Genomic DNA, 24057 nt, shown 5'->3' with positions numbered 1-24057 from the left:
CACAATTCTTATACAGAGAAAATAAACCTGACAAATAATTCCTTTTTCGATCATATAAATGACAAATTAGAAATGTGATGACACTTTTTCAAAGCGAACATTTAAAGACTTGCATAACTTTAAAGATATTTAATCCTGGCAAGGATGTTGTTTATGACAAGGGATTGTCAGTCACACTTTAATTCATCTGTGCTTAGATAAGGTAAGTGCTTTTGTTTTGATTAGCACTGCAGTTCAAACGGGGTTACTTGTTTAACACGGCCAATTTACAACATTTGCAACAGCTCAACTCCAAAGCAATCCATGATAACATTTGAAATTACACACCAGACACAAATTTAATGCAGGAATGTCCTCAGGTTACGATGTCCTGGACTTCCGATTTAATGAATACATTTGCCTTTTTTTTGCTGTCCTTTTAGCATATTATGGCTTCAAAGAAGAAAGCTGGGTCTTCAAAATTCAGCCCGAAGAATATAAAATACCATGGAAACGAAGCTTAACGTCATAAAACCAAGGGAGAAAAGAGATAAAGATATTCACACACTATGTTCAGACCCAAGTCAAACTGTCGCCTCGATTGTTTTAAATTAAACATGAAATAAAGAGTTCATTCTGAACGTTGTCACTTGCAGGAACATTAAAATTTTGTTACATTGTCATTTGCAGAAACATTACGATTATGTCACTTGAACCTTTTACTTTAAATTCATGCTCATGTCTGTGTATGGTCATCAAAATTACCGTCTAGTTTTTTTGTTCTAGCAGGAAAAAGGAGTCATTCATTGAAGTACAGGCCTGATAAAAAATTAAGACATCTTTGACTGGATTTAATTACAATTAATTACTCCCATTGGCTGATAACCTGCTGACAACATAGCTGAATAGGCTCCAAGACTAACAATGAAATATCAATTAAATGTAAATTTAACATGTGAAAAATACATCCAGTGTGCAGTCAAGTTATATTATACACATTAATTTTGCTAATGATGAAAATATTTGTACAAAGTGCAATATAATGGACCTAGTCGGGTAAACTTTTTAAAAAAATGTCGTAACTAGACTATAGTAGTGAAGATCATCTTAATTATTTTTTTTCAGAATATATTCTCGTAGACTGTCTAAAATTAGGGATGAGTTTTAAGTTGACCTGCTTACCTGTCATTCAGACAACAGTAGATGATGGGGTTGTACATGGTGGAACTCATGGCCAACCACATGATGCCCAAGTAGACCTGCTGGATATATGTTTTCTCAAACCAGTCAGGAAAAAACTGGAATAGCAGGAAGTAGACATGGTAGGGAAGCCAGCAAATGGCAAAAGTACACACCACCACAATCATCATTTTCACCACCTGCAACACAGATAAACCACCGTCTTGTTCTTTCTCACCAAAATCCATCCAAAATTGGTTTTGTGTGCATTTAAAAAAAATCAAATTCTAATCCTAATATAAACCCTGGTGAGGTCAAGCGGTGCAGAAAATGAATGAATGAATTATTCTCATCTATTTCCGCCATTCGATTTGAAATTGCCTGCACCTGTCTTCATCTATATTTCACAATGTGTCTATGTTGTGATTCAATAAATGAATAAATTTATTATAATGCATCTTTTCATTAAATATTTAAACCGTGTGGATATCAACCAGAAGAAAAGCAAGATGTCAACTTAAGTACCACATCTAATATGCACGGGAAGACCAACTTTATCAATTAATTACGACACAAATTGCAAGCGCAATGAGGTTAGAAATAAATATTATATGATACAACACGGTGTATTTTTCCGCAAAGTTCATCAAGTACCGTCACTTAAGAAATATATCTTATGTCTAAATAATTATGACAATTACGAGGATGTTTGTCTCCTTCAACGCCATAGATGGGCGTCCAATCCATTTGAACAGAGAAAACCGACTGAAGGAAAACACTCATTAAAATGGAATAAATGAGTTTACCTTGCGTTTGGCATTCAGTTGCTCTTTGTACCGATCAGAAGAGTCTCCTGGGATTTCGCTGGCCCACAGGGTTAGTCCCACCACTAGATAAGCACAACCCATCACCAACAGAGGAAGGAAGTAGATCAGGATGACCACGCAAACATAATACCTGTGGAAGGAACACAGGCAATTTTCAATGAGCAAGGATATATCAGATATTAATTCATCATTGCAGCATACTGGTTGGCGTCAACTGTTCATAAGAATGCCACCCAGCTTGAAGTGGAAGAGGTCAGAAGGGTGACTCATTAAGCTTGGCCTTCTGTGGGAAGTAAAATGGCCATCGTAAAAAAAAAAAAGTTCGCTAGAATGGGTGTGATTGAAGGTTGCAGAAACGTGAGAATTTGCTTTTGAGAGTGTCGCTAACAGGAGGGAGATTTGCTACAAAATAAAAGAAAAACAGATTTAATTTAGGGTACACGTTTAGTTTGTTAAAATTTTGAATGGAAAACCCTCATTTAGAAACAAATGCAACCAAAACTATTATTTAAGGTATGGATAAGGCATCATTTGTCAGAAATATATATATTTTTGAAGCTACATGTTGTTTTTTGACTACTTATTACGTTGACTACTTATTTATTTATTTGTTATATATTTATTATTTAATTGTATTTATTTATCTGTATGTTGTTGTTATCTGTGCACTTTGTTTTGAAGCTTTAAATATCATTATACATGTATAATGATAATTCCATCCAAAAACAGTTAAGCTGTCCTTTGTTGGTTTGTTTTTGCCTGCCAGAATTTACCCACACTTTTACTTCAATCTTCTTAAAATGCAGTTTTACACTGTCATTAAAATTGAGGTATGATATTAACCTTTCGTCAATTAACTGTCCAGTGATTTTAAAGCCTTAACGATATAATCAAATGTGACAGCGACACCGATTAGCATTTTCTGTGCATAATTCATGATACGTAGATACATGTCATTTATCATGGTCATGTCGGGAAATAATAGACGTGTGATTGTGCCACGTTTGCATGTAAATCTGACTGAATTTTATCGATGCAAAAACAGTACAGTATTAAAAATCCTTCAAATATTGTTAAAATGTTTGTATCAACATGTTGAGAAAGCGCATATAAAGAACCATGACCTGTTTTTGCCTCAGTAAATGTTGCAGAAGAGCCTCACAGGCCATTTCCGTGGCTATTAAGTACAATTATGTTAAATCCTCTGAAATTCCCTGTGGCTTTCATCAGGGTGAAAATCTCCATGCACGCAGACGTACTATATAGTCAAGGTACACTGTGCATACATTGCAAAATAATTTGGGAAATAGCATTTGCATTAACATTTTATATTTAACCAGAAAATGAGTCTGAATTTTCGAAGAAACGGCTTAGGTTTTCGACCTTAAAAAAGGCCATTGAGTCTCTGATGTGAATGTTTTATTTTAAAAAGAAAATGTGGTTAAGCGGCACACTAAACTATCCATCTATTTTGTATGCTGTTTTTCTTTCAGGAGGCCAATCTTTTCCAACTTTGTGAGAAAGACGGATGGGTAAACACTAATCTAGTTCAATGACGGGTTTCTAGCAAGAAGAAAATGTCACTATTGTGCCTTTCTTTCTACAAACCGACAGGTTTTCCTGATTTCTTTTTTCAATAATGTTGAAAAAGCTTTCAAAGTAAATATTCTCCATGTTATAATACCTTACCAAAAACACTTGTGTCTAAGTGTAAGGAAAATTGTTCAATCCTCCATTTTTTCCCTCCTGTGTCATTATGACGATCTCATAAGAGGTTCTGATTTGTAAGTCTTGACTGTAAAACGAAATAATTACTGATGTTAAACCAGCAGAGCGAATAAAAGGAGAGAAAAGCACCCATTTGAGGAAAATCAGTACTCTATTTTGAACTGAGATTACTTGAAGTGAGATATGACCTTGTACAAAGAAAAAGACAGTGGTCTCCTTCAGGGAGGCTCAGCACATCCCCTACTTTGACTGATGGATGATTCTTCATAACAGCAAAAAAAACGCACTATTTGCCCTTACTATCACACAAGCGGAATCAATAAAAACCTGGTCAGTGCATACCCGTAACCACTGGAAAATTACATTTTTGGAATATGGAAAAGTATCCTTTGAGAACACATTTATTCCAGTTTTTCCTGTATGGATACTACCTCCCAGTTGGTCCAGTTCTTATGCTAACATTAAGTGTTGTGGGGACACATTTATATGCATGGTTAATATGCTAATATGGTTATTCAAACATGAATGTGATTGTATCAGTTTGCATAATTAGGAGGTGTTTGAATTAGAAAGAGAGGCAGTTGCTTTTAAAATTAAGGGAACAAAAACATTTAAAAAAAACAGGATCTCTGCTGGCTTCCTGATAGTATTGTAGAAAACCTAAATTAATGGTGAAAATTCATAGAAATTAAGGACTTAAAGCTAAGATTTCAATACATTGTCCACCATTTAGTTAACAGTAACAAAGTATGCTGCTTTTCTGGCTTTCTTTAACATTGCATTGATTCACTTTGTTCTTATAAATCTTTTCCTAAGCGAGTAAAATTGTTAGTCAGCAGCAAGGGGATATCCAAACAGGCCAAGCAACCACTTTAAAGCAACCAGCAATTCAACAAGGGACAATTTAGTGTCATGTGCTAAAGTGCACAAGCATGCTCTATAGTCCCCTCTGGCTTGTTTTGGATGGAGTTCATTCTACTGGGTTCATTTAACAAAGGGATTTTGAAGAAAATAGAAAACGCTCCAACACAGAGGTAATGGCCATACATATGAAAATGCAGCCCATTTTGCTATCATAAACCCAGTTTCCCCATTTGTGTAAGACATTCTAGTCTTTATATTACAGTAATCCCTCGAATATTGCGGTTAATTTAGACCAGACATAAACGGAAAACCGCAAAGTAGGGTCGCCCCATAAATAGATGTATATATATTTTTTTTACTTCAGTGTTGAGTTCTAGTAGCAAACTGAGAACAGGGGAGTGGCTTCCACTTACGAGTTTCAGCATGTATTTTTACATATTTACGAACTTGCAAAAACGACATTTAATTTAAAAAAAAACACCCAGAAAAAAATGTGATGTAGTGAAGCCGCGATATTCGAGGGATTACTGTAATTTTACTCCGATATTTGACTACATGCCATTTCTTTGAGTCATTGCTCGATAGAAATAATCTTTCCCTGCACACGAGACGTTTTTGTGTCCTAAATATTGAATACGATCAATAAGGTTGCAAGCCCGAACCCGTTTGGGACTTTCATGTCAGGACAAATAGATTCTGAACACACCTCAGACATAAAGCTATCGAATAATCTTATAAAACACTCCATAGACAGAACTGTGAAGAGGAAAATACTACTGTTTGCACATCATTGGCTCCCTGTACGTTCTCTTTTAAAATTTATTTGTGTGGAAAGTGGCCGCAACCTGGGAATGCTGAGAACAGCAGATTAGAGAAATACAAATGAAAGAAACAGAAAGGTTACAGGGGCGGTACAACTTGAATCACTTCCTAGATTGCGGCATCTATCATGTATTTCGGTAATAAACTACAGAGGTTCGTCAGTCACACAGCGTGATTACACATTTCCCCTTCCTTCCATCAGAACATTGATCATGGTGACAAGGTAAGATGCAACCGGTGTGCTTTTCAGAGCAATGTCAGATTTATTAGTTTTATCTTTTCAGCAAAAGACACACATTCTCGGCCTTAAATATTTCACCGGCTTTGACAGGACAACACTTGGTTCTATTTGTAGCAACCTGTGGAAATATATGATATCTAGGGAATGGGGCACTAACCAACCAAGATTGTCACTAAATTATTTGGTTAACCTGACAAGTTGACCCTGAATAATAACAGTTGACGTTATTCACGCTGCTTTCAAAATAATAAACACTTCATGCCAAATACTTGCACAAAGGCTCACATTTTATCGAAATCGCAGATTGTGTATTCGGGCCAGTCGATGTAGCAGACCACGCGGCCGGGGAGCTGGTCTATGTTGGAGTAGTAGTACTGAGGAAATGCCAAAAGTAGAGCCAGGATCCAGATCACTCCGACCACTACTTTGGTCTCCGTGGATGACATGCGCTGCTGCAATGGATGGATGATGGCCATGTACCTGCCATGGATAAAAAAAATTGAAAAATACATTTTTAAAAAGTCATTCTTGCTTCAGGTTTATTGCTGAATAACAAATAAGATCTTGTGTTGCATAGAAATGGTCAGAAAATGTTCATTTTCGGGACAACTTTATCCTTAAAAGGATCGCGGGGGGTGCAGGAACCTATTCCAGCTGATTTAGCCTGGGACACCCTGAATTGGTGGGCAGCCAATCAAAGAGCACGAGGAGACAAACAACCATTCATGTTCATGCTTATACCTAGGGGCAGTTTAGAATGTCCAACCAGCCTAACATGCATGTTTTTGGAATGTGGGAAATAACTGGAGTACCCAGAGAAAAGCCACGCAGGCCAGAGTAGAAAAATGCAAACTCCACATTGATGGAGCGACTTGGTTTTGAACCAGGACCCGGTTCGCCTGGCAGAAAAGGTGTTCATTTTATTGGGTGAATCACATTTTGAAGCAACATCGGAAAATTTAGAAAGTTTTAAATGGACTAATAAAATATCTTAAAAGCTCATTCATGTATGGTTGAAATTTTGCCTCTCAAAATGTGCCAAACAGGAGAATATGTTGTGGCATGTACTGCAGGTTTTCTGATATTCCTTCCATTTATTGTGAGTTGCACTCGATTACTTTGGATCTGGCAAGCATCAAATGGCCACGTAAAAAGTAAAAGTTAGACAAAATAGAATGTTTACGGATTATGTGGGTCACCAACCTTGGAAAGCACATGGATTAGTGAAAATCCAGAGCCATTTTAAGAAGCTTAACACATTACTTTGTTGCCCTTAAAATGAAGAGAAATTAACAACAAGATAGACAGAATATGGAAACAAATATGGCGACCGAAAACCTCACTTGTTGCGACGCTGTTCACAAAACCTCCAAGGATTCAATATTTACACTAACTGTGTAATGTTATATTCTTACGTCTCTTCGATGATCCGATAGGCCTTTACGAAAGGAGGCGAACAACATTTGGCCAATGTTCCTATTTCCAAGTTATCCAAACAATGTCATTGCCGAGATTTATAGAGGAATCCTTGACCTCCAGTATTAAAACAATCCATCTGGTGTTGCTTGGTTGGTAATTCAAGGGCAAAGAGTTCACGCAATTATAAATATTGTCCGCTATCGACTCCTCCGACAAATTTTACAATGTTAGCCAAGACTAGTAACAGCGTCCTCCCTGGAAATATTGATATTTGTTCCTTAGAAGTTTAGAAATGGCATTGAAACACGGCTAAAAAAGTAAAAGTGTTTGATTCTTAAGCAAAAAAAAACATCTAGTGACTTTCAGTTCCTTGTCATCCGTCAGTCACTGTAGCTGTGTTCATATTATTAATGTTATCACCTTTTATTATTAGGTTCTCTTATGACAAGTCAGTTCTTCTTTGTACATACACACATCATCTCCTGTGTGAGGTAAATATAACTACACAGCAATCATACTAAAAGATGACAAGATGACACTGAATAGTTTGGGTGTTGACTAATAAAGCAAAGCAACATTTCTTTTATAAACCAACCATTTTTCATATCAAAGATCACAAAAAATCCCACATAAAATATATGAAGCAAGACAATTAACCTTACCCATTGATAAATAACTGTGTGTATCATAATAATGTTTCTTAGTCAGAAGACAACCACTTAAATAAAAAAACCTGGTACATGATTAGTGCTATGCCTCTTAGTAAAACAAATTCATTTGAAACACTTTGGCGGGAATAATCGATTGCCCTTTGGTGGAACCAAAATAAATGAGGCTGTCCAGTGCATATGATTCATTGTGTCTAATGATACATTATAACGTAATATGATATTTTATTATCCTTGGTGACTGTGTCGCTTTATTGTTGGAAGACAGCACATTATTTAAGAAAATAATACAGTATACTTTAATTGAAGGTTATTAACTGCATTCACATTATTGCTTTGGGAAAATGTGTGTTTTTAGTTTTTTTTCCTTCAGAATAACCATTGAGGTCTAATTGCAAGCTTAATCCTGCTAATGACCCAAAGATTAGGCTAATTGATCTTTCACACTAATTGCTTCAGAGATTTGAATCCTTTGAAATCTTGCAGGAGGGTATAAAAAAATGGAAAAGAGAAATTGACTTAGTGCTGACTTCAAACAGCTCTGGAAGCCATGGGACTTTTCTTTGTTGGGGTTGTGGATGTCACAATGAAATGCACAGCTGGCAGAGGGCTGACCTCGGCGAGCAGCATTGATCCACGACATTTGTACAAAAGCTGACCGAGCGCCGCTCTTACTGGTTTACAAGCTATTCTACGATTAAGCTTGTCTTTGTCTGTATTCGAGTTTCGGTGATGGAAACATTTGTGGTTCATAAAAAGAGCTTATTTTTTCAGTGAAATTATCTGATTTGGCTGAAAACCTTCAATTTAACTGACTATTACTAAAAGACGAAATCAGATGAAACACATTATTATTATTTATTTCTATATTTTTGCATTATGTAAAAATATTATTTATTTATCATCTATATATTTTTACATTCTTTAAAAAATTTAATTAATTATTTGTTATCATTGTATGTATTATTTATATTTACTATAAATATTCCTCAAAGATACAATAATAGAAAATTTACTTATTTATATCTTAAATGATTTAGAAACATATATTATTAATTTTTTATTGTTATATTTATTATTTATATGTTTTATTATTTTACTTATTAATCAATGATGCTAAAAAGGCATCTGTTAATGCAACAGTTTTTCACATTTTTCACAAGATTGTCAAGTGTGGTCAGCTTGATATTGAAGCCAATATCCGCATACAATTAACAAAGTTGTTCACCTAACCCACAATGGCACAACAGTGGTTCAATATAAACACCATGAAGCTGCCATCCTGAATTCCTCCAGTGTGCTGTGATTAAAAGGCAATCCACTAAATAAATCCAGCACAGACTTCGACCTAATGCCTCACAGTTTCCTTTTTCTCTTATTTCCACAAATTAAATTTGCAGCAATTTGATCAAGCATGAGTTTTCACTGCTTTATTGGCCTTTTTTGGCAGGATTTTGGTGTCTTTTACAGCAGGTAATGTGAAATTCCCATCAAGAATATGGCTGAGTCTGTACGTGACATTGTCATGAGACACTTCAAGCATATATATTTTTTATACGATCCGTCTTTTTCTGAGCTCATCAATCACTAGCAGACCCTCCTGCACTAGGCTGCGAAATCAATTTCACTAACCTCTCCCCACTCCTCCTGCTTTTATGCGAATAATTCTACATTTGGAATTGAGTGGTGGTATTTTTCGAGACCGGTCTTCAGCTATTCACTGTAAAACTTTTCGTACATTTTTGGGGATAAAATCCTCTTATAAAATCGTTCTCCTGTTGCATGTCGGGAAGATGTCTGGGCAGAATAATAATCTAGGTAAAATTTAGTCTATGATACCACTGTGAGTTGCAGCCACTTTCCACATTCACTAAAAACCAATCAGACGCAATCCTCAGAATTGTCAATATTTGATGAATCGACTAATTCAAGGGTGTCAGACAGGAAATTTAATATACATCTATACTCTTCATTTTAATTTGATCCTAAAACAGAAAGTCAGCACTCATGATTTACTTTCCCGGGCCACACAAAATGATTCGGCGGGCCAGATTTGGCCCCCGGGCCGCCATTTTGACACACGTGGACTAAATATTTATCGTTCTTAATCTCACTTTTTAATCTGTCATCAAGTTGTAACCATACAACATCCAAATTAGTCAAATATAAACAAATGTGCTGTGCAATTAACATTTTTTCAACGATAGCGTCACCCTAGAAACGCATTGACCATTTTCCATGCTTTTTTTCTTACTACAATCTCTTCAGAACTGTGTTTACAATTAAAACGAGCTGTTAATTGGCCTGATTTTGATTTACTTTGAGGTGACATGGCTTCAAGGCAGCTGTGTCAACATATCCAAGTGTTTGACATTGACTCTAATAGATTTAGACTGATGCACTAATGCCCTTTTTTTTAAGGAAATCAAATTACCTCACGCGACCAGTCAAGGCTATCTGTTCAAGATCCATTACAAGTACTGGAATGTAATTAAAAAGGTATTGATAGTACCATTCAGACTTGTAATCATAGACAAATAAAATTTAATAGTGTGTGAATGTCAGCCTTACACTTTTAGACAATATCATAGTAATATAAGACCCCTTTAATTACAATCAGGCTTTTAGTATTCAGAAGTACTGTCAGGTTTCAAACAATGCACTTTATTTATGCCATTAGAGTGAGGCAGGTGGAATAATTTCAACAGGAAGATTCATCTTTGGAAAAAAAGAGATGTGATGTGCAGAGATGTCAGGCGCCAGAATATCATTTTATGATAATGTATCATGATCCTTCTGGGAAAAACACACAGAGGATAAAGAGGAAGAAGGGTACGAAATAGAAAAAGACAATAAAGTCAGGAGGCAAGGATGATATTTTCAATGATTTACGTACTACGCTTGATGTCGTATGTTATTCTAAGATATGAGCGAATAACAAACAAACAGCCTTCTCATTTAGCTCATAACAACATCAAAGTTTACAGTTACCGAGAGACTTTATTTCCCTTGGCAAATAAGCAATGTTATTCATCGTCAGCCCATGGTCGCAAAGGTAAAATGTAACCCTGAGTTATTGTACCTGTATCGGAAATAAATAGTATACAGTCAATGCTCCTGACAGAGATAACAGTATAGTAGAGTATAATGTTTCCACTACAGAGACCAGGCCAGCTGTTGGGAATAGTGTTGAAGACTTTTTTTTTTATCATGTGAATATAATATCACACTGCGACACTCATTTTTGGTCTTGAAGATGCTGTAGATCAAGGTTGTCAGGAAATTTAATATATGTATACGCTTCATTTTAATTTGATCCTAAAACAGAAAGTCGACACTCATGATTTACTTTCTCTGGCCGCACAGAATGATGTGGCGGGCCAGATTTGGCCCCCGGGCCGCCACTTTGACACGTGTGTGTGTGTAGATAATGTGAAAAAAATGGAGAAAAACTCTAAATTGCGCTTAGGTATGTTTATGAATGGTTGTTTGTCTCATTGTACCTTTTGATCGGCTGGCCACCGATTCAAGGTGTCTGGCTCCAGCACCCCTTGCGACCCTTGTGAGGATAAGTGGTTCAGAAAATGAATGAATCGTTTGGTTAATGGAGAAATAGCAATCTGGATAAAGAACCTACAAGGTTTAAACTTTAAAAAATGACATATTGCTATTTTAATATTGTGTATGTAGATTTTTTTCTTTTTAATTAACCTGTTCTGGCTTTTTTAGGGTTGAAAAAAGTCACAACGAGATATGATCAAGTCCTTAAAAGTCCTGAAAAGGCAAAAAGAATGGTCGCCATTTACCTGTCTAGGGCGATGGCAGTCATGGAATAAATGCTGGCAAAAACGGCTGCAATTGGCAAGAAGTTGTGGAATCGGCAGTAGATCAATCCGAAGTACCAGTCGTTGTGTACCGCGTAGATGAAGTTGATAACCGTATTGAAGACGCTCATGGAAGCTTCAGCCAACGCCAAATTGAGCAGGAAATAGTTGGTGACCGTTCTCATACGTTTGTGCGCCACGATGATCCAAACCACCGTCACGTTGCCAACCACCGACACGACCACGATGCAACAGTAGGCGACAGCCCAAAGGAAGATTCTCCAGGGGGGCTGCACAAACTGGTTCCCGTAGCCCGTCTGGTTGCTCGTGTTGTGGGCAGCGTTGACTTCGTCGGCGTTGTCAAATATCGGGTCCATTTTTTTTTTAAACTAGTATTCTAATTTAGTCTGGTGCAGAAGTTTGGCATCCGAGTAAAAGTATGCAAGGTTGAAGTAGTGTGCAATGGAGAGGGTGACATCTTTTTGCAGGGTGCGTTTCAAAAAAGCTATGCGTATTTTACGCACGTTTCAATGGGGATGCGGACTATGGTCTCCTTCATGTGAGGAGTTCTTCCCACTGCTCCTTCATTTCTGAGCTGTCATGCTACGTCTTCCTCTCTCTCTCACACACACATGCGCACACACACAAATGCACGCGCACTTGCACACGCACGCGCACGCACACGGGAGAAAATCAGATCACGTACATTTATAACCTGCCTCCTACTGCCCCCTGTGGTACCACCATAAGATTTTTCTGCCCCTTATAAATTATTATTTTTGTTTGTGGCACTGGGTATTGCACCCACAAAACCATCCGTAGTGTTGCATGATTTGGGATATCACGATATGAGTCGTTTTATATCACGATATTGGCACATTTGTCCTTATTTGGTTAAAAGACTGGTTTGGTTTTGGCATTAAACTGACATGTAACAAATGTTAAATGCAACATAGATCATCAAGTAGAAATAGAAGTAGCACACCGGTATACATATTTTTGATCAAATTTAAAAGCCAGGATATCATCCAATTGCCTGGTGGTTGAGTGGTTAGCATGTTGGCATGACAGCTCTGGGGTCTTGGGTTCAAATCCCAGGTGGTCCATCTGTATGGAGTTTGCATTTTCACATTGGGTTTGTGTGGGTATTCTCTGATTATTTTGGTGATCTCCCACATTCCAAAAACATGCATGGTAGGCTGATTGGACTCTCTAAATTGCCATTTGGTATGAGTGTGACTGATTGTCCATCTCCTTATGCTTTACAAGTGTTTATTAATCAGATTTTTAATGACACCATGTCTTCCAAGATAGTTATAGTAAAGCCAGCACATTTTGAAAATGAATCTGAACACATTTAATAGTTGATAGTTTAACCATTAAATGAAAATGTGGTGATTTACAATCATGAACAAGATGATTGCCTCATGTCAGCTTATCTACAAATCACTGTCATAATAGATGTCATGGGCACAGATGTTTTTGGTCTTCAAATAAACAACTTCATTATCTAAATGACAAACGCAGATAACCTTCAAAGTAACTCTATAGTAACATTATATAAAATATTTTTTAAATAGTGTATCGCTGAGGTTGAAAAGCCCAGGAGGATGTACATCTCAGGTAATAAGACAAACCCTCATGACACCTAATGTCAGACTCTATTTATCTTCATAAAAAGGACAGGTTGGGGGACGTATACGCATACAGCAGCAAAATGTAAATTATGCACAAAGGAAATCCCACAGCAGTAGAAAAATGGACTTTTAGCAAGGTGTGTAGAGTCTGACTTTATGTGAAATGTTGAATTATTCCTTCCTCCAGGACAGGGTGCCCTGGGGTTCACCATGGTTGTCTGCACAGGATTTGATGTACAATTTGTGCAGAGTAGAATCATATTTTTTTTCAATATCATCTACATTCTACACTGAGCATCATAAGTCCTTCAAGAAGTTTTTTTTTTCCCACATCCAGAATGATTTGATTAATGAGCTATCAAGTACTATCAAGTTAAAAAAATAATAACAATCACTTTTAACCTTTGCTGGCATGTTTAAAGAATGTTATTATATGTATTTATGGGTGATTAAAAATGCTATATTTGTGCTGTGCAGCACCACATTTTGCCGTCAAAAGGTTCACATTTAGGAAATGACTCATACTTTTTCAATATAAAATAAGACACGTTTTTGCAGTACTAGAGTAATTGAACAAAGTCTCACTGACAGGCAATATGAGCAAGATTTGAAGTATAATTCATTTTATCTGTCCATAGAGGAACACAATAACATGTTCATTAGGAATGAGGAAACTACTTTACAGTTAATTTATGAGAAGCTCGCAAGTAGACACGTTAGAATGAAAGTAAAGTGAAAATGTTAGTGGCAGATTTTTCCTTTGGGGATTTCCTTCAATTGCAAAAGTGAATGGGCCGAGATTGAATTCATTTTATGAACTGTAATTAAGCTCCGGAGACATTTTTTCCTTTTTTTTATCTGCCCAAGTGTTTGTGTAGACACGATTTATAAAAGCCTATATTGAAAAATCACAAACTTTACATTGTATGAAGGATGGCCTTTTAAATAAAAGTGTTTATCGGTATTAGTATGATGCACTTTTGATTTGGGTCATTTTTCAGATAGACTGAAATGTCCCTTACTGCCTCTGAAATAGCTTATTGACTCTAATTTATGATCTGTTTTGTTTACTCTGCTTCTCATAACCCCTCACTCACTTCACACTTGATTTTCCCCAAATATTTTTATGCCTGGCTTAATAAAAATAGCTGTGTCTACTCATAATAATCACTCCAAGGGAAACCTAATTATTCTTCTCTTTGTATTTGTTCTCACCAAAGCACACGTGAGATATTAACAATCTAAGTCAGCATGCACAGAGTTTGCTTGAAATATAAAACTTGTGGCATTAATAAGTTTTGTGTTCAGGCAGAAACCATTCAAAGTCAAACAAAATCATGATTAAATTAGGTTCTTAAAACAGACTTTTATTATTACAGCTACAATATTTAATTTTTGTGAAGCTCATTTTACTTTGAATTAAAAGATATTTGCAATGATATATTATAAAATGTACTACTAATTTGGATATCTACATTTTTATGCTATTAAAAGATGGCGAAAGGATTAACAACAATAGCATTGTTTTGAATTCTCATAACCAAATCAAGTCTTCACTTTCATCTTTAAACTGTTTTCACCTTATTTTTATTCCATCTACAACAGCAAGGATGCAGACTTATGTTGTTAGTGCCACAAAATTCCATTCACAGGAGGATTTAAATGGATTGAGACAGAACTTTCCTAATGCACCAACAATTTGGGACTCCTTAAAAGTTGGATTATCACCCACAGACAATTTGATTGGAAAGCACATTCTTCTGGCAGGCGCTTCCATCGATCAAACATCCAACCTGGTTTCTTGCTAATGCCCCAGGCTCTGTGGTTGATAGTGGCACAATAGTCGGTATATGAGAAAAAAATTGGACCTGTGGTGAGGGTGTGTTTTGACAGACACCAAAATACTTTGTATGAAACAAAAGCCAAAGGCATAAAGTTATAAGCAGAAATGTAGGCGAATAAGCACAGATGCTATACTCTCAATTTGATCATTTATATGTACAGTTAATATAAAAAAAATGTGTTTTAATGAAAATCTTAATTAAAATGGTGGCTCTTCAACCAGCTCGTACAAACAGAAACCTTCCCTTTAGGCTTTCTTGCCTTTAAATTATTATTTTTTTAATTATACTTACTTTTGAGATAAAAGTGAGCTAAGAGTCTCCAGTTATGCTAATTTATTTTCCGTTTCTTCTGTTATAGGCCGTGATAGTAATTTAGTTTTACTGGTTTAAACTGGTTTAAAGTAGAAGCATGTCCCAAAAGGGCTGCAGCTATAAATTAATAGATTTTTGGAGTTTAAATATTATTTTCAGCATTACTGTAGGTCAGAAAAACAGACAAACATCCTCATTTTTCACTTCTAAGAGGTTTTTTCTTTCCCTTTCAAACGATGTAAGATCTGAAATTGATGACTTTGCTGTTGCAATTGGTTTAATGTAGCCTATAAGTAGGGATTTAATGAACTAATGTCTCCACCGAACATGCTAGTCGGCCTGTGGATAAATTGCATGTCACATTTAAATGTTCCGACTGTATCATTGCACAGCACTGGTTGTAGATGTTAATTCTGAATAATGATAATTAAATCCAACTAGAAAATAAAGACTAAAGGAGAAAAAAAATCCCAAAAGTAAACAAACAGTCACTGATAATCTCTTGGGGTGAATTTGACACCTGTGCAGCTTTGTGGTAGTGGCCTAAACCCATTTGTGCACACGTCAGTCATGATATATTTGGAATATATATCCAACAAGTGGTGGCAACAAATGGTGCAACCTGAAGCAAGAGCCAGGGATTACTTTTGTGTACAAGTTGAGAAGATATATACATTTCAAGTGACTATTTTACTAAACAACAACAACAACAATTTAATTTATTAAATTCAAATGACTAGACTTCTCATCAGTGGAAATCTAGTGCACTGGCCCTTTAAGGAAGAAGTCAAAACAAAGCGTATACCAGCCGGCTGCACGGAAGTGTTTTTGTTCCCATCGAGTGCAGCGTGATCTATGTTGAAAACAGAAAAGGACGGTTAAATCGATGAGAAATGCTACAACGGTGTCCTTTTTATTTCTAGTTTATAATACTGGGAAAGTAAAGGGGGAGCAAGCGTAGAAAAAGCCAGCTGCCTAGCAAGGCTCAACACCACAAGCGGCCATGCCTCCCTATTCTGATATGAGGAAAACCAACCACTTCTATTATTTCATCAAATTTACCCTCAATGTCTATTCGATGCTCTTTTCGGTAAGTTCTGTGTATTGTATTTAATAACATGCAATTGATGATATAATGGCGATGGATTGGAAACGTCATAGCAAGACTCCACTTTCGAATAATTGTATTTAAACTCCAGTCTTTATCAGTACACTTGTGCTTTTTAAACCTCATGTTTGGCCTTATAAACCACCAGTTTGTGTCAACATAATATTCCATATACATCATTAATTATGAAGTCTTTGGCTTTAGCCATAATTCTAAATTGTGTCTAGTTCTTATTGAACCAAAGACTACAGTCCCTGAATCGGTGCCTTCACTGTGTGATGATTTAAATACTACAAAAAAGCAATGGTTGCAATTAAAGCATTTATCTGTATTAACAATTATTATCATGTGCCTTGACACTGTAAAGCGAATATATTTGTATCATGTATGTTATGTGTATTCACTCTATGGAGGTGTTATATTAAATTGCCATATTTGCTAACGGGGTTTGGTACTGAGGATTTTAGCTAGCAGCTAAAACATTGATTTTTATGAATAATACACCCACAGCATCCTCCGTGTTTATTGAAACAGGTTGAAATGTGTATATAATTAGAGGGAGAATGTAAAGTGATGATAATAATTAAAGGTATAGCGTGGGATTTGGTATGGGAGCTTAACACATCCTTTCGCCGGCTAATCATCAGCACCGTGGTGCAGGGCGTTGGACCCTTAAAGGCAACCATCATTGTCGTTTTGCCGACACAAAATGACTCACGCTCATTCATGCCCAAGCAGGCTTTTCCACTTAACCAATTTATATTAATAAATTAATAGCTGTCATGGTTTGCAAAGCTGCAACATGCCTTAGTCACCTTTAATTTTACTATCACTGTGTGACATGTGAAATAGATTGCATGAAATTCATCTCGCAGGCCTCAGTATTGGGAGACCTCAGAACCAAGGTAATAAAAATAAAATAAAAAAGGAGATTTCTGTTTGTGATGGTATAAATATGATAAAAACATTTTCATTTACATGTCCACAATATAGAGTCTAGTGTATTGGTAGTGTTAATTAACTGCTCTTCATCCAACAGAGCTGTCCATGTGATTTATATTCCCTCCTTCAATTAAAGATAGTACCTATATAATTTAAAAAGAAACTTACATTTTGAGAAGGAAAAATGTTTTTTTCCCATTCTGCTGCAAGGTTGTCAGTATTTATCAAATTGCACTTCTACATCAACCGCAGAAGCAACCAAGTATATAATTATAAATCAAGCATGAAAGAGGACAGTGTATTGCAATTTAGAAATAAAAGAAAGTTGAAGCGGTATAATTACACTTTTGAAAGGTGTCTACGGTCGGTTTCTTGCATTTATATTATCGTTGTTCATGAGAAATTGGAAGCAAAAGGTCGACCACACCCTACACAAGTTGCAAAAAAAATCAACTACCCTTTTATACCAATGTTTTCTTGTGAAAACACACTTTTCTGAAAAAGTAAAAGTTATCAACAACATAAAAACTCCCCCAACCTCTTTTTCTAAATGATTCCGTGACATTTTAGATATTTTTCCAAGAAGTTTTCATCATAATATAATAGCACATTTTTTATTCTTTGCAACAATTTGCGGGGAGGCTAAACATCGTATTCTCTTTGTCCAGCTGGTGGGTCTTTGTGTGCTCTGCGTGGGGGTTTATGCCGAAGTGGAAAGACAGAAAAATCGAACCCTGGAGGGTCTCTTCCTGGCTCCTGCAGTGGTGCTTATCCTGCTGGGTCTGGTAATGTTCACAGTGTCACTTGTGGGCATGGTTGGCTCGCTCCGAGATAACAAAACCTTGCTGCACATGGTAAGAATGTTAAAAGAAGCCTTTTTTCCTTTTCATTTGCAATCGGAGTCAAAAGTTTGGAGCTTTCAACACAACTAGAATTATGAATTATCCACATTCACAACATTTAAAATGTGCCATATGTTGCAATTTAAGATGAGCTTCACAATAAATTGCAGTACGTATTAGCTGATAGTGAACTGCTTCAGTCTCTGATCTCCTAAGATTTTGGTGGAGAAATGTGAAGTGATGTTCCGTGTATTAATGTTTATTCTGTTCCTCCACAGTTTCTCTGTGTTCTCTGCGTCTTGCTTCTTCTCCAGGCTATCGCCTTGGTTATAGCTCTCATCTTTGAGAAGAAGGTAAACACGGGGCAGTGAGCCCGATTGTCACCTGTCATCACAATAGGTCTTTGTTTGCCAGGGTTCTTTATTATTTACTGACCTTTTCACGTTACCATTGGTTCCAGACGTCTTCCTTGTTTCAAAGCAGCATCAGAGAGGGAATCAAACACTATTACGACGACTTGGACTTCAAGAACATCTTGGATTATGTGCAGGAAAAGGTATTTCATCCAGATTGAGTCGAACTGTTTTATGCACCAATTATGATTTATTTAAGACCGATTTCAAAAATAATGTCGGATTTTAACATTTGATCAATAGACAAAAATCTGAGGGCATTGATCATCTTAAATTTTCAAAATGAAATTTTTTTGTACATATTTTACATCATTTTAGTGCATGCAATATACAAAACATTCAGCCTAAACATTTATTTTTAATTTTTTACCTTTCACCTAGTTTTCCTGTTGTGGAGGGGATGAATATAAGGACTGGGGGGTCAACCAATACCATTTCTGCAATGGTACTGGCCCACTCGCATGTGGGGTTCCATATACCTGCTGTATCCGCCGTGAGGTGAGTGTCACTTTATATAATTTAAAAAAAAAAATGCATCTGAAGTCCCACAAAACATCATCACATTCCATAAGGCTTCAGTTTTTGGAGTATCCAAAAGATTAACTCCCAGTGAGTCCCTGTTTATACAGAGGAGAAACATTGAAGTGAATGTAAACGCAGCATAGTTAGACTAACTTAACAACATGTTAAGCACAGATACTGCAATCATTTTTCCTGGTAAAGTTCAACTAAATGATAATAAAGTTCAACTTCAGTGTGCCAAAACTTTCACATCCAAAGGGACTTATAGACAGCAGGATTAGCCTTATTGGTTGGGACTTTTTCCCATTTTATTTCCCAATGGTGTAGAAAATAATAAATGTCTGTTACCTTATCACTGCAGAAGGAGACTCTAATTATTTCCCAGTCTATATCACACAGACAGTCTTTTTCCGCCCTATAGTTGCCGTTTCACTCTTTAAATGAAATGGCAGTCCTTGAAGACTAGCACCGAGGTCCCATTGACTGCTATCATCCTTGTCCTTCCACCCCAAAGTGCTGATATGGTCCCTGGAAGCATTACAACTCTGCCAGAGCAATAAGGAATGCTTGCCCTGGCTGACACTCGCTAGCGCTATGTAGGAGTTTATTAGCCAGGCAGAACACGGGCCAGATTGTCGCCATTATCAGTTCCCAGATATCACGACCGCTTGTCGTTTTCCAGCACAAAAGTTCATGTTCTGGCTGGCGGGTGGCACGGACACCCACCCTCACGCTCATTTTCACCGTTCCTCCATTAACGGAGCATGCATCCGAAACGTTATATCACCACATTTTGTATCTGGTTTTAAAGTCGCTCTTCCCATAGGTAGGAGAGGTCATTAACACCCTGTGTGGATCCAAGGCTCTGGATAGACAGGTATGTGGAATTGGAGTCATTTCTGGAAAGACTATTGTGTGGTTGCCATTAAGGAATTTGTAGACATGTCGTTTTAAAAGGAAGTGAGCATGCTAGTTAATTTTCTAAATAGTTGAACGTTTTGATGACGTGGAATGGTAATTTAGAACATGACGTTGCGTTTTGAAATGAATCGTCATGGGAAATGGCGAGCCAAAAATGACGTCTTTTTTCTCTGCATCAGCGTGAAATCCTGCAAGAGGATATCCACGTGCGAGGGTGCATTCACGCCGTCAACCTTTGGATGAGTGACAACATTGGAATAACGGTCGCGCTGTGCTGTGCCATAGGATTGCCACAGGTAAGTTCAAAGTCAAGGCGTCAATACCATTCTGGAACATGACTAATGTGTACAGTAGGGGTGACCAACTTTGTATATATGTATGCTGGAAAATGTCACTTTTCATTGCCCCGGGGTCCCGTGAAACTCAAATGTTGTTAGATTAACTACACATTTGCATTAAAAATGTAACCTGGTTGTGCCTGGATGGTCCTGGGGAATTGCTCTTAGGAACTGTTATCTTTCTCGGTTGCGCCACTCTCATTTCACACGGACAGCAGGACCTCAGCTAAATCACGCAGATGAGATTGCAGTTTATTCCATTTTTAATGCCTAGTCAGAGACACTAGAGCTACATTACATTGTTCATCTCTGGGAGCATTCTCTGCAACAATGCCATTATATAATCACATCTTTCCACGCGCATTACTCAAAATGTTGCTATTACTAAGTTCAAATAGCTATTATTGTTCCCTGAAGTTCAGGTGTTGAGTGCAAAATTTGTACTCGTGTTCACTTTTTCCTCAAGGATAGGAGCTCCTGGTTTATGTCATCAGATAAATCAGATGAAATCATTGGCTTATTCCCATCACATGCATAAATGGCTTGCATGAAGTAGAGTGAGATATTGGTTGATCAAGTGTGCGTGTCATTCGTCAGCTACTTGGCATCATCTTGAGCTGCGTCTTCTGGAACCTTCTGGTTGAAATGAGCCAATCTGTGGACATGGTGGACTTCAGGCTGAAGAAGCTGGAATTCCAGTATAGCGAGCTGGACCTGGCCGGTGCCGGCTGGTGCATGTGCCTGCCCAGGGACGGCGGCTACCTGCCCGTCCCGGCTTCCGAACCCGAGCTGGATCCCATTGACATTCATCTGCGGAAACTGAAGAAGCAGCCGACCCGTACTCACGCTCAGCTCCGAGAACTCCAGCAGTCCAGATCGGCCATTGGGCTGGACGAAGTCGACGTGGGCCGTAAGCTGAAAAGGGAATACTAAGAGGCCTCGTTGGCCCTTTTTGCATTCCCCTTGCCACGTGCCGATCGGTTTATTTTTCTTTCATTTGCGTTGCACTACGTCACGGTTGAACCTCTACTGATGGATTTAGGGAATTTGGTCAGCCAATGGCATCCAAAATGTCACTTTTGAGTGTACTGTTTACCAGAAATTGTCAGAACAAACAACCTGCGGCGTGCGTCAGCTTTTTGATTTAATTTTTTATTTTCTATATTTAATTTCATCTTGTTTCTGGTGTTTCGTATTTCAGGATTTGTGGCATTATCTAGCGTTTTAATTCCAAATCGAGCTACTTATTGTGTTGATGCTTACCTCAGGTTGTTTCAAAGACAGCCCAAAAGCGATGAGGATGAATCTTGTGTACAAATTAATTGTGGACGAATAGAAGTTTTTTTTTTCAGTGTAGAACATATAGGACTAGCCCGTATGTAATGCGTGCAACATTTGTGACGGATGTGTACAGGTGTAATTGTGTTTTTTTGTTTGTTACTTTTTTAGTTGGATCGCAGTTGGATTTGTGCAGTCGGTGTACACTGTAAAACTGATAGTTGTGGAATAATATGGAATGCATGTTTTGTACTGTGTATGAATTAAATTATTTGTAATATAATTCTCAGTTTACATCTTAAGCTTTCAAAGGGAATGCTTCAGTTTTTTCATATTTTTTTTGGACTTCTTTACATCATTTAAAAGGACAACGAAAGGGATAATACAGGAAACGACTGTTAAAAAAAACAGACGTTGGACTGCGTTAATATCGGACCAGTGTTCTAAGCTTCCCTCCATCTCCTGCCTTGTACCAACACTACTGCTCTTGTTAATAAACAGGAATTTGTCTACTGCTTTTTGTGCCCTGATATTTTCTATTCATTGTGACTTTTTGAAAATAATAGGCAAAATAGTGGAAGTTTCTAATGGTGAAGCCCTTGGTAGTGTTTTCTTTTAAATAAATACTTGCATTGAAGTATTTATTTTCAAAAAAAATGAGAATTTTGGATTGAATGTCTGAAATAATTCATCAAAATGAAAAGCAAAATATTTCATATTAGTATTTATATCTGCAGTCTGGTTTGTGTCGCCTAAACAAATATCTTCCATCCCGATCTTGGCATGAATTGCTGCCATCACAGGAGAAAATATGCAGATGCCATGGCAGCCCACGCTGTGAAAATTGGGATAGTGTTGAGTGAATATAATGAAATGCAATTTTCGGTCTGTTTAGGAAAATTGCTAGATATATTTCAAGCTGTCAGTGTGGCAGAAAACAGTGCAAGTTGTCAACAACTATTGGCTAATGTGGAAAAAGTGCCCTGTGGATACTTTATCATTTTATTTTAGAGAATTTAGTTCTGATGCATGCACAGGCTAATTATGAGTGGTTCAGCTTGAAAAAGTGATTCTGCATATTTCACCTCAGTCTCAATCCACCTTTTGGACTTCCTGTGTGGCTCTATTTTTTTAACTAGGTCTACAATGTCTTCTGTGTCTGTGCTTGCTACTGCAACTAAGGAAATTTCCCAAATATGAAATAAAATTCTAATCTAATATAGCATACGCTGTCTGTCACCCACTACCGCAATAAGTAACGTGTCTCAGTTAACGCAAACTTTAATTTCCATTTTTTTTAATATGGCTGCAGCCGACAATTTTCCATGTTTGAGCACCTTTGAATGATCTTGCATTATGTGGTGGGGGAAAGTTGATGAAGCAATCTGCAGTTAATTTCACACTGAATGCCTCATATGCCAAGATGTCTAAAGACCAGTTCACTTTTTTAGTCAGAAGGTTCTGCTGAATATTAAGACAGCAGACCTTGTGTAAATGAAATGACATACTTCATTTGCATCTTCATCTAAAAGATAGCTCACTGTACATGAAAAGTCCTAGACCATTACTTCTCAATTGATAACTATTCGATTTTAGTGATTTACTATCAATTGATTTAGTTTGACTGGTTTGTGCTATTGGAGTCAAGTGGGTTTTAAAAATGGGAATTGAGGTTGATCTGCTTGGGTTCTACACCCAAAAATGTCCATAATTTGTTGAAAACAAACTAAACAATTCCAAAACAAGTGGATTTTTTTTTATATATCGTACTACCTGGTATATGTAGTTCTTAACAACAACAACTCAAAGTACAGTATTCCCTCGAATATCGTGCATAAGTAGACCAACATGTCCTCGATGATCGAAAAACCACAAAGTAGGATCACCACTATTTTAACTATAAATACCACAAGTGGGATTGTTTATTAACGATATTTACTTTTAAATCCCTAGGTTTGGAGATCCAGTCAAATGTTGTCCTAATTTATTTAAGAATATGGTTTCCTCAATATATAACACAAGCAAATAAAAATAAAAATAGTATGAAGGTATCGGAACACCACTGCAGTTGACTACAAAATCGCCCAAAAATAAAATGATGGTCGTTGTAAAGGGCTTTTTTTTGTTTTTTTTTGTTGAACTACTGTGTGGGGGCTAATTTAATTGTTCGGGTTTACCAAATAAAGTGACATAAGTGTATATTGACCTGCTGGTGGCATACATTGAGAGATTTCCTATGACGAGCTGATGTCAAGTGTACAGCATGTTTTGACATAACTTCCTGCCTGGGGGTCTTTGCCAGTCCTACTTTACCCGTTATTGAATCAACATAAGACAAACAGACAGACA

At 37.0% G+C, this 24057-nt stretch overlaps 2 protein-coding genes across 3 annotated transcripts; one reads left to right on the top strand and one right to left on the bottom strand.

Annotated features, from left to right (window-relative positions):
• Positions 1 to 1157: 1157 nt before the first annotated feature.
• Positions 1158 to 12159, bottom strand: LOC144195347 (substance-P receptor-like). 2 transcript variants are annotated; one of them, XM_077714918.1, is made up of 4 exons: positions 11534 to 12159; positions 5926 to 6120; positions 1965 to 2115; positions 1158 to 1358 (listed from the first exon to the last, which is right to left on the bottom strand). In XM_077714918.1, exons 1-4 carry the CDS (start codon positions 11926 to 11928, stop codon positions 1158 to 1160), a joined length of 942 nt encoding a protein of 313 aa, XP_077571044.1. In that variant the 5' UTR covers positions 11929 to 12159. The 2 variants fall into 2 exon arrangements, 1 of the variants encoding a protein (XP_077571044.1); XR_013326079.1 differs by lacking the exons at positions 1158 to 1358; positions 1965 to 2115; positions 11534 to 12159 and adding an exon at positions 7056 to 7419 and having other exon boundaries at positions 5972 to 6120.
• Positions 12160 to 16295: 4136 nt separating this feature from the next.
• LOC144196089 (tetraspanin-15-like) lies at positions 16296 to 22226 on the top strand. The gene is made up of 8 exons (XM_077716082.1): positions 16296 to 16434; positions 18063 to 18248; positions 18515 to 18589; positions 18697 to 18792; positions 19031 to 19147; positions 19998 to 20048; positions 20272 to 20388; positions 21028 to 22226. The coding sequence occupies exons 1-8, from the start codon at positions 16348 to 16350 to the stop codon at positions 21361 to 21363; spliced, it is 1065 nt and encodes a 354-aa protein (XP_077572208.1). The 5' UTR covers positions 16296 to 16347; the 3' UTR covers positions 21364 to 22226.
• The last annotated feature ends 1831 nt before the right edge of the window (positions 22227 to 24057 follow it).

Source organism: Stigmatopora nigra, chromosome 4 (assembly GCF_051989575.1).
Source record: "Stigmatopora nigra isolate UIUO_SnigA chromosome 4, RoL_Snig_1.1, whole genome shotgun sequence".
Lineage (NCBI taxonomy): Eukaryota > Metazoa > Chordata > Actinopteri > Syngnathiformes > Syngnathidae > Stigmatopora > Stigmatopora nigra.
This window is presented reverse-complemented; position numbering and strand designations above follow the sequence as displayed.

What these genes read in the sequence shown, in the direction of transcription:
- LOC144195347 (XM_077714918.1), bottom strand. Translation starts at nt 11,928, where the DNA reads ATGGACCCGATATTTGACAACGCCGACGAAGTCAACGCTGCCCACAAC. An exon ending in ACTGCCATCGCCCTAGACAG is followed by an intron (nt 6,121 to 11,533) that starts GTAAATGGCGAC and finishes TATCCATGGCAG; the next exon opens with GTACATGGCCATCATCCATC. An exon ending in AACTGAATGCCAAACGCAAG is followed by an intron (nt 1,359 to 1,964) that starts GTAAACTCATTT and finishes TCTGTGTTGCAG; the next exon opens with GTGGTGAAAATGATGATTGT.
- LOC144196089 (XM_077716082.1), top strand. Translation starts at nt 16,348, where the DNA reads ATGCCTCCCTATTCTGATATGAGGAAAACCAACCACTTCTATTATTTC. An exon ending in TGGATTATGTGCAGGAAAAG is followed by an intron (nt 18,793 to 19,030) that starts GTATTTCATCCA and finishes CCTTTCACCTAG; the next exon opens with TTTTCCTGTTGTGGAGGGGA. An exon ending in CCTGCTGTATCCGCCGTGAG is followed by an intron (nt 19,148 to 19,997) that starts GTGAGTGTCACT and finishes CTCTTCCCATAG; the next exon opens with GTAGGAGAGGTCATTAACAC.